Source organism: Pempheris klunzingeri, chromosome 21, assembly GCF_042242105.1.
Source record: "Pempheris klunzingeri isolate RE-2024b chromosome 21, fPemKlu1.hap1, whole genome shotgun sequence".
NCBI lineage: Eukaryota > Metazoa > Chordata > Actinopteri > Acropomatiformes > Pempheridae > Pempheris > Pempheris klunzingeri.
The window spans coordinates 18,785,626-18,798,897 of record NC_092032.1 but is presented as its reverse complement, the minus strand read 5'-3'; the positions used below and the strand labels follow the sequence as shown (position 1 = coordinate 18,798,897).

The following is a 13,272-nucleotide window of genomic DNA, read 5'->3' as shown; positions in this document are numbered from 1 at the left end:
TTAGCAATGTCTTTTAAAAGGTCAGTTGATTTAAAATCATCTCTTCAAGTCTTCCTTCCTGCAGCACAAAATGCTTCCAGTTCGAGAGCTTTGTTTGACTTTTGTCACTTAATTTAAACCCACCAATTTACAACTCACCCCTCAAGTAGATGTACTCTTTTCTTTCACCTGAAGTAACCCGGGGTGAGCCTGTCAATTATGAGTTTAGTTCATTAGAGAGAAAAAAGGAAACGCAGGTCACTGCTCACTTTGAAATATTATCAATACTGTGCTAATGTTAGTCTTGTAATAGAATAGGAACAAAATGTTCATTCATCTATCAAGAGGAAAACTATTGACACAGTTGATAATTGATTAATCATTAACAGTATTCATTGGCAAAAATACAAAATATCGGAGGATTTGCTGCTTTTGTGTGTTAATAATTGACGATAGCGATATATTTGGTTATTGACTGTCGATCAGGCAAATAGAAGCTCTGGGAACTATTATGGATTCACTTTTAACCAAAAAGCCTAATAAATAATGAAAGTTGGCTTCAGTTGCAGCTGTGATGTGGTTCCACCAGGCTGAAAGATCTCCTGAAAGATCTCCACCTGGTTGGTTAAAATATTGTCGGCTGATCTTTTTTTTTTTTTTTTTTTTTTACTTTGTAAGAATTCACCATTCAAGTCTGGCCGTAGCATTCATAGTCTGTTAAATCACATTTGAGCGTCCTCTTGTTGAGAGAATATGCGAGGTCAGTCGGCAGGGTTCAAGCACGCATTTGAAGGATGTGCATGTCTCCTGACCGTGAGCTTATGTAATGAGACTTGAGCTCATCTGCCGCAGAACCGCCTGACGCATCAACTCCTATTGGGGCCGCATTGTCTCATGTGATTGTCAAGGGCCGCGCTTCATTTGTTCGCATAGCAAGACTAATCAAGGACATTAGCCCCGGTGTCATGTAATTCGTCATTGATTGTCTTGTTGGCCCTCACTGCAGCATTGGCTACACCATTACTCCTCTTGTTCAACAGCCCTACCTTGTGTTGCTCTCGGATCGAAAGCACCTCCCCGCGACGTGTCAGGATTCATTTCCATGTTTTATTTAAGGCCTCCTCGAGTATCAGGAACACTTTGAGCAGGATTGAACTTTTTGTTTCTGCTGCAGCGCCTTCCCTGGCAGACAGAATTCGTGGCTCCAGCGGTGTTGGAGAGGTGAGAGACATGGCTGTGTTCAGTCAGACAGCTCAGAGCTCATTAAAGAGACCAGGGCCCAATATTTGGTGTGTGTGCTGTCTGCAGCCGATCCGCTGGTGGCTCAGCTGATTCACATTTCATTATTTGATGGCCCACGTTTTGACAGTCTCCTGCCTGTATCTGTCAAGGCAGAATTAAATGTTAACCAAGGCCCAGACTGGGAGGAACATGAGTGCAAACAAATCGAGCTGAGAGCAACCAGGTAGAGGAACGGAGTCGACAGAAGGAAGGAGTCAGCCGTGCTGAGTTTCTCAGGCCCTGAGGCTCTGTGCACCACGCGCCGTTAGGTCTAAGGCGACATCAAATATACATGGAAACGGCTTAACCATTTATCATTCATCCTCGCAGATAGTGCTGTCTCTGTTTAAAGTCTCCAATCTCTCTCTGAGACTCGCCTCCCCTCCTATTTTTTTCAGCTTCCTCGCAGCTGCTTGTTTCTCAAACAATGCAATATCTGTTGAATAAGAGAAAGAGCCTCGATCTGGCTAGTAGCTGGAAGGGGACTACATTTTTTTTCTCAGCTTTCTCTAAACCCCTTAATCTCCGGATAAAAGCATTGAATGGATAGAGGCAAAGTAAAGTACAGTATGCACGATCTCTATTCATTGGCTTGAGTCTTTTGTTTGCCCTTTGGCATGGCAGGGAAATCCCTTCATCAGCACCGCAATGCAGGCGCACTATTGGCTTGTTGACTGATGTGGTGCGTGCGAGCTCTAGGTGATAGACTCAGCCAGCGCAGTCTATTGTAGAGTCGTCTCACAGCCCGAGCTTAGGCTGAATAGTGAATGCCTAAATGAAAGGACACTGTATGTTCTTGTGCCCTTAAAAGGGGAGCTGATCCCTCATCACAGATTCCACATCCAGCTGCCGTGTGAACGCGCATTTCGGCGCTGCTGTCGGTGGGCATGACAGGCCGCGTTGTTGCCAAGGCCCACGACCGCCTCGCTGCTCCGAAAGCATCTACATGCCTGAAACTCAAGACCGCAACCTGTGTCCTTGAGAGGAATTACTGCATTGTCGATAAACAAAAGACCTGACTGAGCTAAGTGCGCTAACGCCTTAACCAAAGGTTATCAGTATGCAGAGTGCGTTGTTCGTCAGAGGTGCATTTCTCCAGAACACTGGACGGCTGAGAATTCTCAATATGTCTTTGCGATGCCCAACACAGAGTGAAATGGAAAGCCTTGTGTATTCTTTAGCACCCCTGTTCTTTGACGCCTGCTCTTGTGCCGCATGTTAAACAATGTAAATGACCAAAGCTTTTTTTTTTTTTTTTCCTCTTGAGTGGGTTATTCTAAAGTCATCTCCCAGGGAAAAATGCTGGTGATTTCCATATTTTAACTGCAATATGTAGTTTTCTCTCCAAGGCTCACCAAGTGTTCCTTACTCACCGAAAGCATATTGAAATAGGCTGTGTGTTTCTTTGTGTGTGTGTGTGTGTGTGTGTGTGTGTGTCTCAAACTCTTTTTCGCAGCGCAGTCTTTCTTCAGGATTTTCTTTATTTGATCCGTCTCCTTTTTAATAGGATATTGTCGTTATCTTGCACTTTTCCTCTCTGTTGCCATAATGACGACTTAACAGTGCTGCAAGAGGAAGAATACATCCTCCTCTTCATTTCACAAGTCAAACACATGTGTTCTGTGATTTGCACCTTTTGGTAGTGTTTTTAGTCTGTTTTGCAGGAACTCTTTGCAAACAACCAACTGTTCACAGCCGATGCCTCCTGACAATTAGTAGAAGAACCTTCTAGACCCAAATACTGTTGTCAAAGTAATGACAAATACATCACAGCTTCCTAAAGCTCAATGGTCTAAATCCCCCAAATGTTTAAGTTAAAATACGACTAAACATTCAACATGTAGAAATGACAGAAATTCTTCAATTTACCTTGATAAATTACTTAAATGATCAATTAACGAGGAGTCAGTTATTAGAAATGCACACAAAAGAGGCTCTGGCTATGCTCCTCATTAGACAGTGGATGAGGCACTCTGTGAGTGAACGATTGGAGTGATGGTTCTCACGTGTGGAAGTTAGTTATCAGTCGTTTGAAAACCCATTTTTCTTTCTCCTGTGGTACGTTTCTCCAGCCCTGGTCACGGGTCAGCAGCAGTGGGACAGCAACTGTGTCCGGAAAACACAATATTCACGGCAGATAGTAGAATAGATGGCTCAAACCCTAAGGCGACATATTATCAGCTGTGAGTCCACTGTCTGGACAATAGTAATAATTAAATTTCCCATTTATCAGAGGATAATATACACTATCTGTCCGTGATACAGCGCAGGCCCAAAGTATTTAGGCAGCAACACATGTTTTGTTGTTTTGGCTGCTGGAGATTTGAAATAAACCATTGTTTGAGGTTAAAGTTGCAGCTTTATGGGTGTTGGGTTATGGGATTTTCACATCCATGCTTGGCAAACAGTGTAGACCTTCAGATATTGAGAAAAAATTATTCTGTGAAAAAACCCAAAGAACATTTACTGTCAAATATTCAATATGATGTTTTTATATAAGCATGTTAATACGTCCTGTGTAACCATTCTTTTAACATCATAGGAAGCGTTCTCACCTCACCATTGACCCTCAACATACTGAAGTATCTGTACTTCAGTATGTTGTATGTAATAATAAAGAATGACTGCTCACTTACAAAGGACACTGTACATAATAAACCATTAACAGAATGAGAACTCCTAGAAAATATATTGCACTTTTCATTCAGGGGCTGTACATTGCGATTCCTCTCCTTTTCCCATCACAGAGTGACTTTAAAACTTGTGTGCGACTGATTTTAATTTGTTTAGGTTTGCATAGTCATGGCCAGCGACCGGAAAAACTGCACAGTCAAATTTATGTCTCAGAGAGTTGACACAAACCACCAGGCATCTGTCATGCGTGCTGTTTTAAATTGAAGGCAGCACTGGGTAGACCCAGTAATGTGAAAGCTTAATGGAAAATTACCTAAGCTCTAAATATCAGAATTACAAACAGTGCTACCTGGAGGGTCATTGAGCTCCTGCCATCATGGCTGAAAACTAAAGTCAGTCATCGCTTTCCAGTGAAATTCAAGTATCTCTAATGAGGTGATTTAAAAGGTTAAATGTTCTCCTTTGTTTTAACTAGACCTGAGTTGTTGATTAGTTCCCTGACAGAAAAATTATCTGCAACAATTTTCATGGTCGATTAATAATTGTGTTTTTTTTTTGTTTTTTTTTAAACAGAGTTCACTCAAAAATAGCAAATGTCTCAAATGAAATATATAGTTATTTATTTCCGTAACACTTTATGGCCTCAATAATTCATTCGTGTTTTAGTGGAGATTTTAAAATGATCTGAGTTTGGTCTTTGAGTGTGTTTCTTAGATTGACAGGAGTCCTAACCAATCACTCAGTCATTAAACTTCCTTCATATTTGCCCAAATTTGTGTGGTGTTACCGAAGCAAAGTTATCAGTGAGCAGAATTTAAAATTTAAAACATCTCTAGAGAAACTAATGTAAACTGACGTGGCTCCAGTGCTCCAGTCATGTTTCTCTACGGTTTAATGGTCAACGCTGGCTTGTAGCATTTGTCAGCTATAAGAGAGATCAGTCAGTAGTTTTATGTGACTTTTCAAATTATCAGATTATTAAAAACAACTTTTAAAGGTCACCTGTGCTCCAACTGTGGGAGAAGTTTTTGTCTATATGTTAACATCCTATCAGCTTGTATCTGTTTTTGTGTTATTTTCTCTGCTGTCACACTACACCATCTTATTACAGATCTCATTTAGAAATGTTCACTTGTAATTATGTTATCAGATCTCACAGTCATTGTGCTGAAACCAAACAAGGCCTGTCTAATTCCTTGTTACTTCATCATTATTAATGAAATAACAACACGGGGGCAATTTAATCGCAATACTGTCTGCAACATTTTCACTCATTTGCCCAAAGTGACAACATGACACTTGCTATGAAAACTATAGTGGGTGTAATTTGAGCCCTAAATTGCTGTCCTCGCCCAGTTGGAAACTGACCTTGTCTCTTCACACCCCTGCCTCTGTGTCTCTCTCTTTATCTGTTCTCCTTGGTCGACTTCGCTCTGTTTCCCGCTCTGCCTCTCCCTGTACCAGATAACTTCCCACAGATGGCTCATCAGAAGCGCTTCATCGAGCGGAAATACAGACAGGAGCTGAAGGAGATGAGACGAGAGCGGGAGCGGCAGGAGAAGGAGACCGACGAGGCGGAGGAATGCAGGAAGTGACAGCACCTTTTCGGGGTAGAGGGGAATAAGGACCCGCATCCACATTAAGGATCTCTGTCTGCAAACGTGGCAGCCATCCAGGCAGGAGCTGGGTAAATAGAGGTGCCACCAGTTGATCATGGACCTGTGGTAGTTTAGCTTCGGTTGACTGTTCTGTATGCTCCATGTGAACATCCATGGAACACAAATGAGGATTACCACAAGTTACCACGAGTCTTACAGAGATTTAGGGTGAAATTAGTTTTTTGTCCACGATTTTCAAAGTAAAAGTGAGGCGGAGGGCAAACAGAATTTGAAATGAAGCAAGAAGCGATCATGTTTTATGCTGTTTAGAACTGGAGTAATGTCAAAGGTGGCCTTATGCTGTGTTATGTTTATCTTTGTTGCCCTTTCTTTAAATATTGAGTTGATGTCTAACTTTTAAATTAGAGCCACAATAGTTTTACTCACATATACAAAAATGGAATGAAAACAAGTTTTTAAATACATATGAAATGTCACAAAAACCATTAAAGCAAATATTGTAAATTAAGTTCCTGATTGTGCTCAAATCAGTCCCAAATCTTTTTTTTTTTTTGCATTTATTGTAATCCTCTCCCACTCAGTGCTCTGCTAAGAGGCCTACACCAGAAAAAAAATTGAGTCAATTATATTCAATCACTACAATGTCACCATCTGTCTCACATCTGCCACTCATCCTCTAATAATCAAAATGTGATTTTTTTTTTTTTACCTCTCTCCAAAGCCGATTGGCTGTCTAACAGATCTTAATTATAGATTGTCTAATTAACAATTTCCTCAGCTCAGTAGCCTCTGGATCCAGCTATCTAACAACGGCCGTTATATGAATTACTATCTGACATGTAGAGTAGAGTCTTTCATATTGAGATTTATTGTGGATAATATATACAAACCTGTGAGGATGGCCTGCCAGCCTGTGGCTGCTATCATATTTCAGGTAAAAGTTAAATTATCCTCCATAACCAGAAGAAAACAGGGAGAGTGGTCCACTGGAGCTACTCCAGAGGTAATAAACCTGTCACATTATTAACCCTCCATTTAATGAATGATGTTCTTTTGGAAGAATAGCTCATAAAGAAAATAGAGAGGCTGATTTTAAAGATATTTAATTGTGTCATATAAATATTCAGTACAAAATATCACGTTTTACAAAGCAGATTGATGAATGGCCAATGATGTAGGGCCCTTTACACTACCACAACCTCTCAAATTGTTTCTACATTGACAAAACTCGACTGCTCAATCACATTGTCACCAATATAATATACTGTAGTAGAGGTGAGCCCCGAGGCCGACCACGTCTACACATCAACAACCACAGATCTATTGTATCTGGAGAAAGAGGACATCGGCGTCACCATCTAGTTGCCTCAACTTAAAAAGCCCCCGAGTGGTGGCGGTGCGGCGCGTTACGATGTGCAACATTTTCTGTTATCTTAGCTGAGCATGGCGCCAATGCTTGGAGGCAATTATACTCTCCATAGGAAAACACAAGCACGTCTTCATAATGGCGATATGCTGACACTCCGTATGAAGACAGAAAATGGTGAGGACTGAAGGAAAAAATGCTTTTGGTGAGTGCTGCTGTCATGTTGATTTCCTTTTGAGACCTCACAATGTACCTTGAGGCAGAAAAGCAGTTTTCAGAGAGTGAAGGGTTTCTAAACCCATTAAATGCTTATCATAGCAAGCATAGTCTGAAATAGCCACTTACACAATGGGAGCTCCAGCAACAAGCTAATAAACAAAACAAGGGGGCGAAAAAGAGAGAGCAAGTGTATACAACAGCCGAGCATAAAGAATTTTCCAACCACTATTATCAATTGGACTGTTTAATGTGCTGCATCATCGGTGATGTCAAGCCTGCTTCAGAGCACAGAGCGAAAAAAGTGTACCTCTGTGGTAATTATGCCATTATGTTTTGTTATTACTGTTTCAAATGTCTGATAAATGTCAGCCTCTTCAGAGATTGGCCTTTTGCTAAAGTGAGGGCAGAGCTTGTTTTAGGCGTCCTGTTTTTTTTGCTTGTTGATATCATTCTGCCCTCCCAACCCTCTTTATTTCAAACCTGTTTATTCATAGTTAGGTGGTCTTAAAGTAATATGACAATATTGCTGTTTTGTTTTTTTTGTTTTGTTTTGTAAATCACATTAAAAATGAAACCGTCGTGTGTTCTTGCTGCAGGATAATGTTTTGACCTTCTCTCTGCGCCGAGGACACACCTCTGAATTTAAGAACCTTATTCCACACCGCTCAAAGGTCAGGTGCCCCTTGATAAGCCCCTTTATGGAAAAGGCTGATCGTCCCTCAGGAAATCAGTTGGGTAAAGACTGAACGCTCGGACTAGCCTCATGTTCAACACTACCTACAGTACATGTAATGAAGGGCAGGGTAGCAGAGTACAGAAAAAAGAGGATTTTTAAAGGAAAATACTGGTGTCCTTTGCTTTTTGGCACATTTCCATTACTGGACGGCTATGTTACATTATTATACATTCGACTGTGCAGGGTAGAGCCCCTGTCAGGACACGAGATCTGGATCAAACAAGTGTAGATTTTCTTTATGTTTTTCCTTGTGAATCAAGAAACTCTGGTCTTCAGGCCCTTTCTCATCGCGCAAAATAATTTCTATAATTTAAGGCAACGCTTTTGATGCTCCGTCACATTTAGTATAAAAGCTTTACAGATGGACAGATGCTAAGTTTAGACACACGTGGATAATTATCCTACAAATTATAATCACATTATCGTCGTTCCTGCTTGGTGCTCTGATTCAGATGCTACTTTTCCTGTTTTTCTGCATCACCTGAACAGATAAAATGAACCATTTGGGGGATGAAAATCAAATTGCACGATGAATTTAAATGGTAACTGTCCACATGACATTTCATCTAATCTAATTTGATGCTGTAGTTTCAGGCTCGGTGACATCCTTTCTGCACTGCGGGTTTATGTGACTTTGACTTACAACATGCTGTACAGAGTGAAACAAACACATTTCTGCAGCCGAGATGAGCAAAAAAGTCCAAAAAGACCAGTATTTTCCTCTGAGTCTGGTGCACATTAGGCTTTTATCAGTGTATCATAGAAAATAACTGTATTTCGTTTTCAGCCAAAGAGTAGGCGCCACAGAGAAAATGGTTCAGAAGACATTCAGTTCAATAAAGATATATTTGGTATTTCGGCTCACCTCACAGCGAATACTCAAAGATGTGTGGAGATGAAAATCAGATACTGCACAAATAATGAACTGGAGTGTTTGTCGTTACCCTAGAATCCACATTCCTCTACCACAGCTTCATGTAGCCACTTGTCGACAGCAACGTACCACAACAAACACACATTTCTGATGGTGTGTACCTTCCCTGTTCACTCTCTATCAAGATTTGTTATGTTCTCATCAGAGATGACAGTGCCAAGTTTTTTCCGGCACTTCTGGCTCAAGTACTACTGCGGATAAGTGGCTAATGCGAGGCAGCCATCGCTGAAAGGGGGAGGGGGGTCATTTGAACCATAGAAATCCCTAGAAAAACAAAACAACTGTACAGCGTATTGTATCATATTACCGTACGTACACAAGCTAAGATAGAACTCACAATATGCAGCATGTTTTTGTCCCAGAAACACTGAAAAATACATAGGCATATCTGTTGGTTTACAAAACTGCTAGTTGAACTGTCCTCCACACGCAGCTTTGGAAAAACAAACAAAAAAGAAGTATCAGTATAGATATATTTGGGCCTCATGTACACCCCATATACACAAAAGTCTTGACACAAAGTCTCTTTTTACTGCACCCTCGCAATAACGCAACTAACACTGACTGGACACACAAAGCCTACGTCTGGTCACCGGAGGGACAACTGAATGGTGATTGATGGCGGTGAAAGAGCACTTGGACAAACCGTGCTCGTTTCTCAGTCCGTTCGCCATGTCTCTCGCCACACATGCACCAGAATTGCTCGAAAGTTTTAAACGCGTTTTGCTTCACGTTTCTCTCCTCGTCTGTGTGCCAGGCTCTCGTTAGGAATCCCTGTCGCTGTCGTCTCCCCCGTACATGTCCGCCAGTTTCTTAAATCGAGGCCCCCACTCGCTCAGGTAGTTGTAGTCCTGGTCGCCCTCGGTGGTCACCGACTCCAGTGAGCTGAGGGACTCCGCTACGGAGCCGTTTCCCTCGTAGGCGTAGGTGGCCAGGGAGTCGTAGGGCGGCGCCGTTGGGTCACTGTCGTTGTCCTGGAGCCTCTGGTCGATGAAGTCTCTCACATCCCCGTTATTGTCCCGGGTCGGGGGCAGCACAGGCCGTCGGACCGGAGGGTAGAAGGTCTCCGGGACAATGTCCCTCCGCTGCTTGCTCTCCTCGATGGCCTCTGGGTTGCGCAGTGTGCCGATATCAAAGGCCTGAGTGTCCTCCTCTCCGCCTCCTTCGTCATTGTAGCTGACGACGTTGTCTCTGACATCCTCTTTGGAGATGATCAGAGGCTCCTTCTTCCTCTGTCTCCGCAGGGCAGCAAACAGCACCACGATCACTACAGGGAGAACAAACACAAAGAGAACAAGTAAGTGAGTTTGGTGACTTTTGCTGTTGTTTCTTTGCTCCCTCTCCTTGTTCTGAAGGCCAGTGACTGTCCAGGGGGAATTGTGGATGTTGCATGAGTGTTCACTGATGTTCAGGGACTTTGTCTGACTTTGTAGAACAGGCTCAGCCACCACGAGGATGCATTATGCATTTCTCCATCCTCAGGGCCACTGCTGCTTAAGATCACAAAGGAACGGAGTTTAACAACACAGCAAAGCACACTGTGTGCTAGAAATGCAACTTATGTACCTCATGCAGCATTATGACATGTGAGCGATGCATGTGAAGCTGACGCAGCCTTTTTGGATTGTGTCTGTTTGTCCAGTTGAAAAAGCCTTCATGCTACATACAAGAGGCGGGTAAGTAAAAATACAGTAATTGGAGCAACTTTCAATATGCCATAGAAACTGTACGGGCTCTGTGTTTATTCAGTAGACTGTAGATAATTACTCTGAGCTGCCATTGCTGTTTTATACTGGAGAGGACAGATTCTCAATATCCTGAGCTGATTGAGGCTGAAAGTGTTTCTTTCGTATTTGCAGAGAATCAACCATGTGTGTTGCAAGAATACTGAAACATCTGCGCTGTTAGAATGTAAAGGAGGGGTACTAAAGTCAGTCCCTAACTGATGGCTACAAAACTGCTGATAGCTGCACCGGGCAGTTTTTATGTAAGAATGCACCTGTCCTGTTCATCCTGAAGCACAAAGTTGGGTTGTAATAAAGCACAATGTTCAAGTCCCCAGCTGAGATGCTGTAGATCTTTGCTGCTTTTCTGTTCAAATCAAATAAACATGTCAGCTGTGGTCACCGGCAAATATATCCACCCACACGAGGCGATGAATCAGATTAAGGAGAGAAATACAGAACTGTCTCTAACACCTGTGTGAGGCGATTTGCTATAGTAGGAAGCTTGAATGTAGCTTTAAGAAACGCTCAAATCAAATTTTCAGTGGAGCCACCCTGGTTTAAATAAGGATCAGATTGAGAAACAAACATTTGCATGACTGAGCTGCAGCTGCACCTCGTATGCACCTTATAAAGCCTCGTACTCACTGAGCAGAATGATGACACAAAGCAAAATGGCCACCAGGGCTCCGGTGCTGAGTCCGGCTCTCGCTGAGAGTGCCTCAGCATTGCACAGCTTCATGTTGCCCTCGCGGTCGCAGGTACACACTCTGATGGTCAGGGTGCTGGTGCTGCTTTGCATGGGGAACTCTCCATCAGATATGACTACAGGTACGTGGTAGATGCTCTTCTGCAGACTGTTGTAGCTGTTCCTCCGGGTTAGGATCCACGCCGTGTTGTCTGAAAACACCAGGATATCCAGTTACTATCCTAAAATCAATAACCTGAACGACTATTTCAATGAACTCTGCCAGAAATTTCATTTGGTCTGCAAATGTGCTTTGAGTGCTGTGAAATGAAAGACTGTAAAATAGCATCATGTACAGTACAACACCAGAGCAAGTGTAACAGCAGGTATAAGTGTCTTTTGGGAACATTATAGAGGAGAGTGAAGTTAATCTGATGAGAGTGTATTACCTTTGTTATCACGGACAGAGAAGTTAGCCTTCCCAGCAGCCTCCTGTGCGAGGCTGAAGAAGAACCTGTGTCCTCCGAGTGGCTCGTCAGGATCGGTGGCGCTCACAGTTTGGATCCTCTGAAATGAGAAACAGACACATGAGGGACGAGCAAACAAGTAGCAGCCGTACAGAAGCTCCACACCTGAACATCACCGAAGAATAACGGCAGAGCAACCACACACTCCCCACAAGTTTGAGGTACTAGTGATACAGATACAGATACATTCTGCTGTATTATTACAGATGAAGCCACCCAGCAGTGTGTAAAATAGCAAAAATGAGTGAAGCTTACAAATGAATGCATCACTAGTTACACTGTCCATGTCTTTGGGTCATTTTATGAAATGAGCACCTTTACTTTGGTATATTTTAAGTATATTTTTTAAGGGGCTGTCAATGGATTAAAAACATTACGCACTCACACAATTTGCTGTTAATCTTAAATAACTGCATTTTTTCTTTAGACTGAAACTTGTAATAGATATTTAAATGTGAAGTCACAGAATTAATGTTGACCCATAAAACCACAGCCATCGAAACTGAATCAGCTTGAAGGGGAGATTTCTTTCATAACAGAAAAAACACAGTAAAACACATAAAACACAGGTCCCTATATGACCCTACATGTCAAAGTGCCATTTGATTTTCAAAACAATCAAGCCAGTTAACATTAGACATCATTCCTCAAACACACTTAACATGCAGCACCTCCGTTCTGTATGCAATCAAATCCAATTGAATCTAACAATCTGAGTACTTCCACAATTACAGCTCAGGTCCAATACCTAAAAAAGTATAGAGTTGTTTTTTCTCTCTGAACATTATTCAGTGCAAGTCTAAGAAGTCAGAGCTCGGGTCATCACACCTCCTGCGAGCTCAGATAAACTCTAGACAGCAACATTTGTTTCAAATCCGACTGTGAACACAAAATATGTGCCAGAATTTACAAGTGATGCTGAAAGTGAAGACTCTGCCTCAAAGTTTGTGTCTGATACGTTGCAGCGTCTTGTGTTTTCAGCCTGGGAGAAATGGTTGGAATGTGACATGTAACATACTAATGCAGCCGTTTCTTTTTCAACCTACTTTCCATCCCTGCAAATGTGTTCTTATATGGAGGCAGACACTTCTGAAAGCTATTTATCAACCTGAGAGAAAAAAGGTCCCCAGATGTATTAGTTATCCCGCCCATCTAGTACTTTCTTCTAACTTAAATCACACGTGACGGATTTACAAATTCTCTCTGAGGTCTGCTAATTATACGCTGAACTGGAAGCGCACACGTAATCCTAATGGGGAAGTCAAGATGAAACCATGACGACTGCTTTGAGTTTGGCCGTACCAACCTGATTAGCCTTAGCGTTCTCACACACAAACGTCTCGTAATTGGTAGCAAATGTTGGAGCGTTGTCGTTGACGTCCAGCACTCTGACATAAACAGGCACACGGCTGATCTGTCGTGGGTTGTCTAGGAAACACAAAGGTGGGCACAGTGAATTTACACCAATAATTACTTCTGCAGCAAACAAAACTACCGTAGTACATGAGTGGTGTGTGTTTGTCTGTTTCATGCAAACACTAAGATAAGATATTCATATAATTCTT

The 13,272-nt window shown here is 42.2% G+C and overlaps 2 protein-coding genes across 3 annotated transcripts in view; one reads left to right on the top strand and one right to left on the bottom strand.

The window, feature by feature from the left end:
* drosha (drosha ribonuclease III) overlaps positions 1-6,014 on the top strand; it is an 80,353-nt gene extending 74,339 nt beyond the window's left edge. For both annotated transcript variants that reach the window (XM_070852875.1, XM_070852874.1), the window contains one exon: positions 5,359-6,014. In XM_070852875.1, coding sequence (XP_070708976.1) covers positions 5,359-5,489 — 131 coding nt within the window. In that variant the 3' untranslated portion in view covers positions 5,490-6,014. The remainder of the gene's footprint in view (positions 1-5,358) is intronic.
* Positions 6,015-7,630: 1,616 nt separating this feature from the next.
* LOC139220798 (cadherin-6-like) overlaps positions 7,631-13,272 on the bottom strand; it is a 52,529-nt gene continuing 46,887 nt past the window's right edge. Inside the window, exons 9-12 of the mRNA XM_070852647.1 lie at positions 13,014-13,135; positions 11,630-11,747; positions 11,141-11,392; positions 7,631-10,035 (exon numbers count right to left, since the gene is read on the bottom strand). Coding sequence (XP_070708748.1) covers positions 9,533-10,035; positions 11,141-11,392; positions 11,630-11,747; positions 13,014-13,135 — 995 coding nt within the window. The 3' untranslated portion in view covers positions 7,631-9,532. The remainder of the gene's footprint in view (positions 10,036-11,140; positions 11,393-11,629; positions 11,748-13,013; positions 13,136-13,272) is intronic.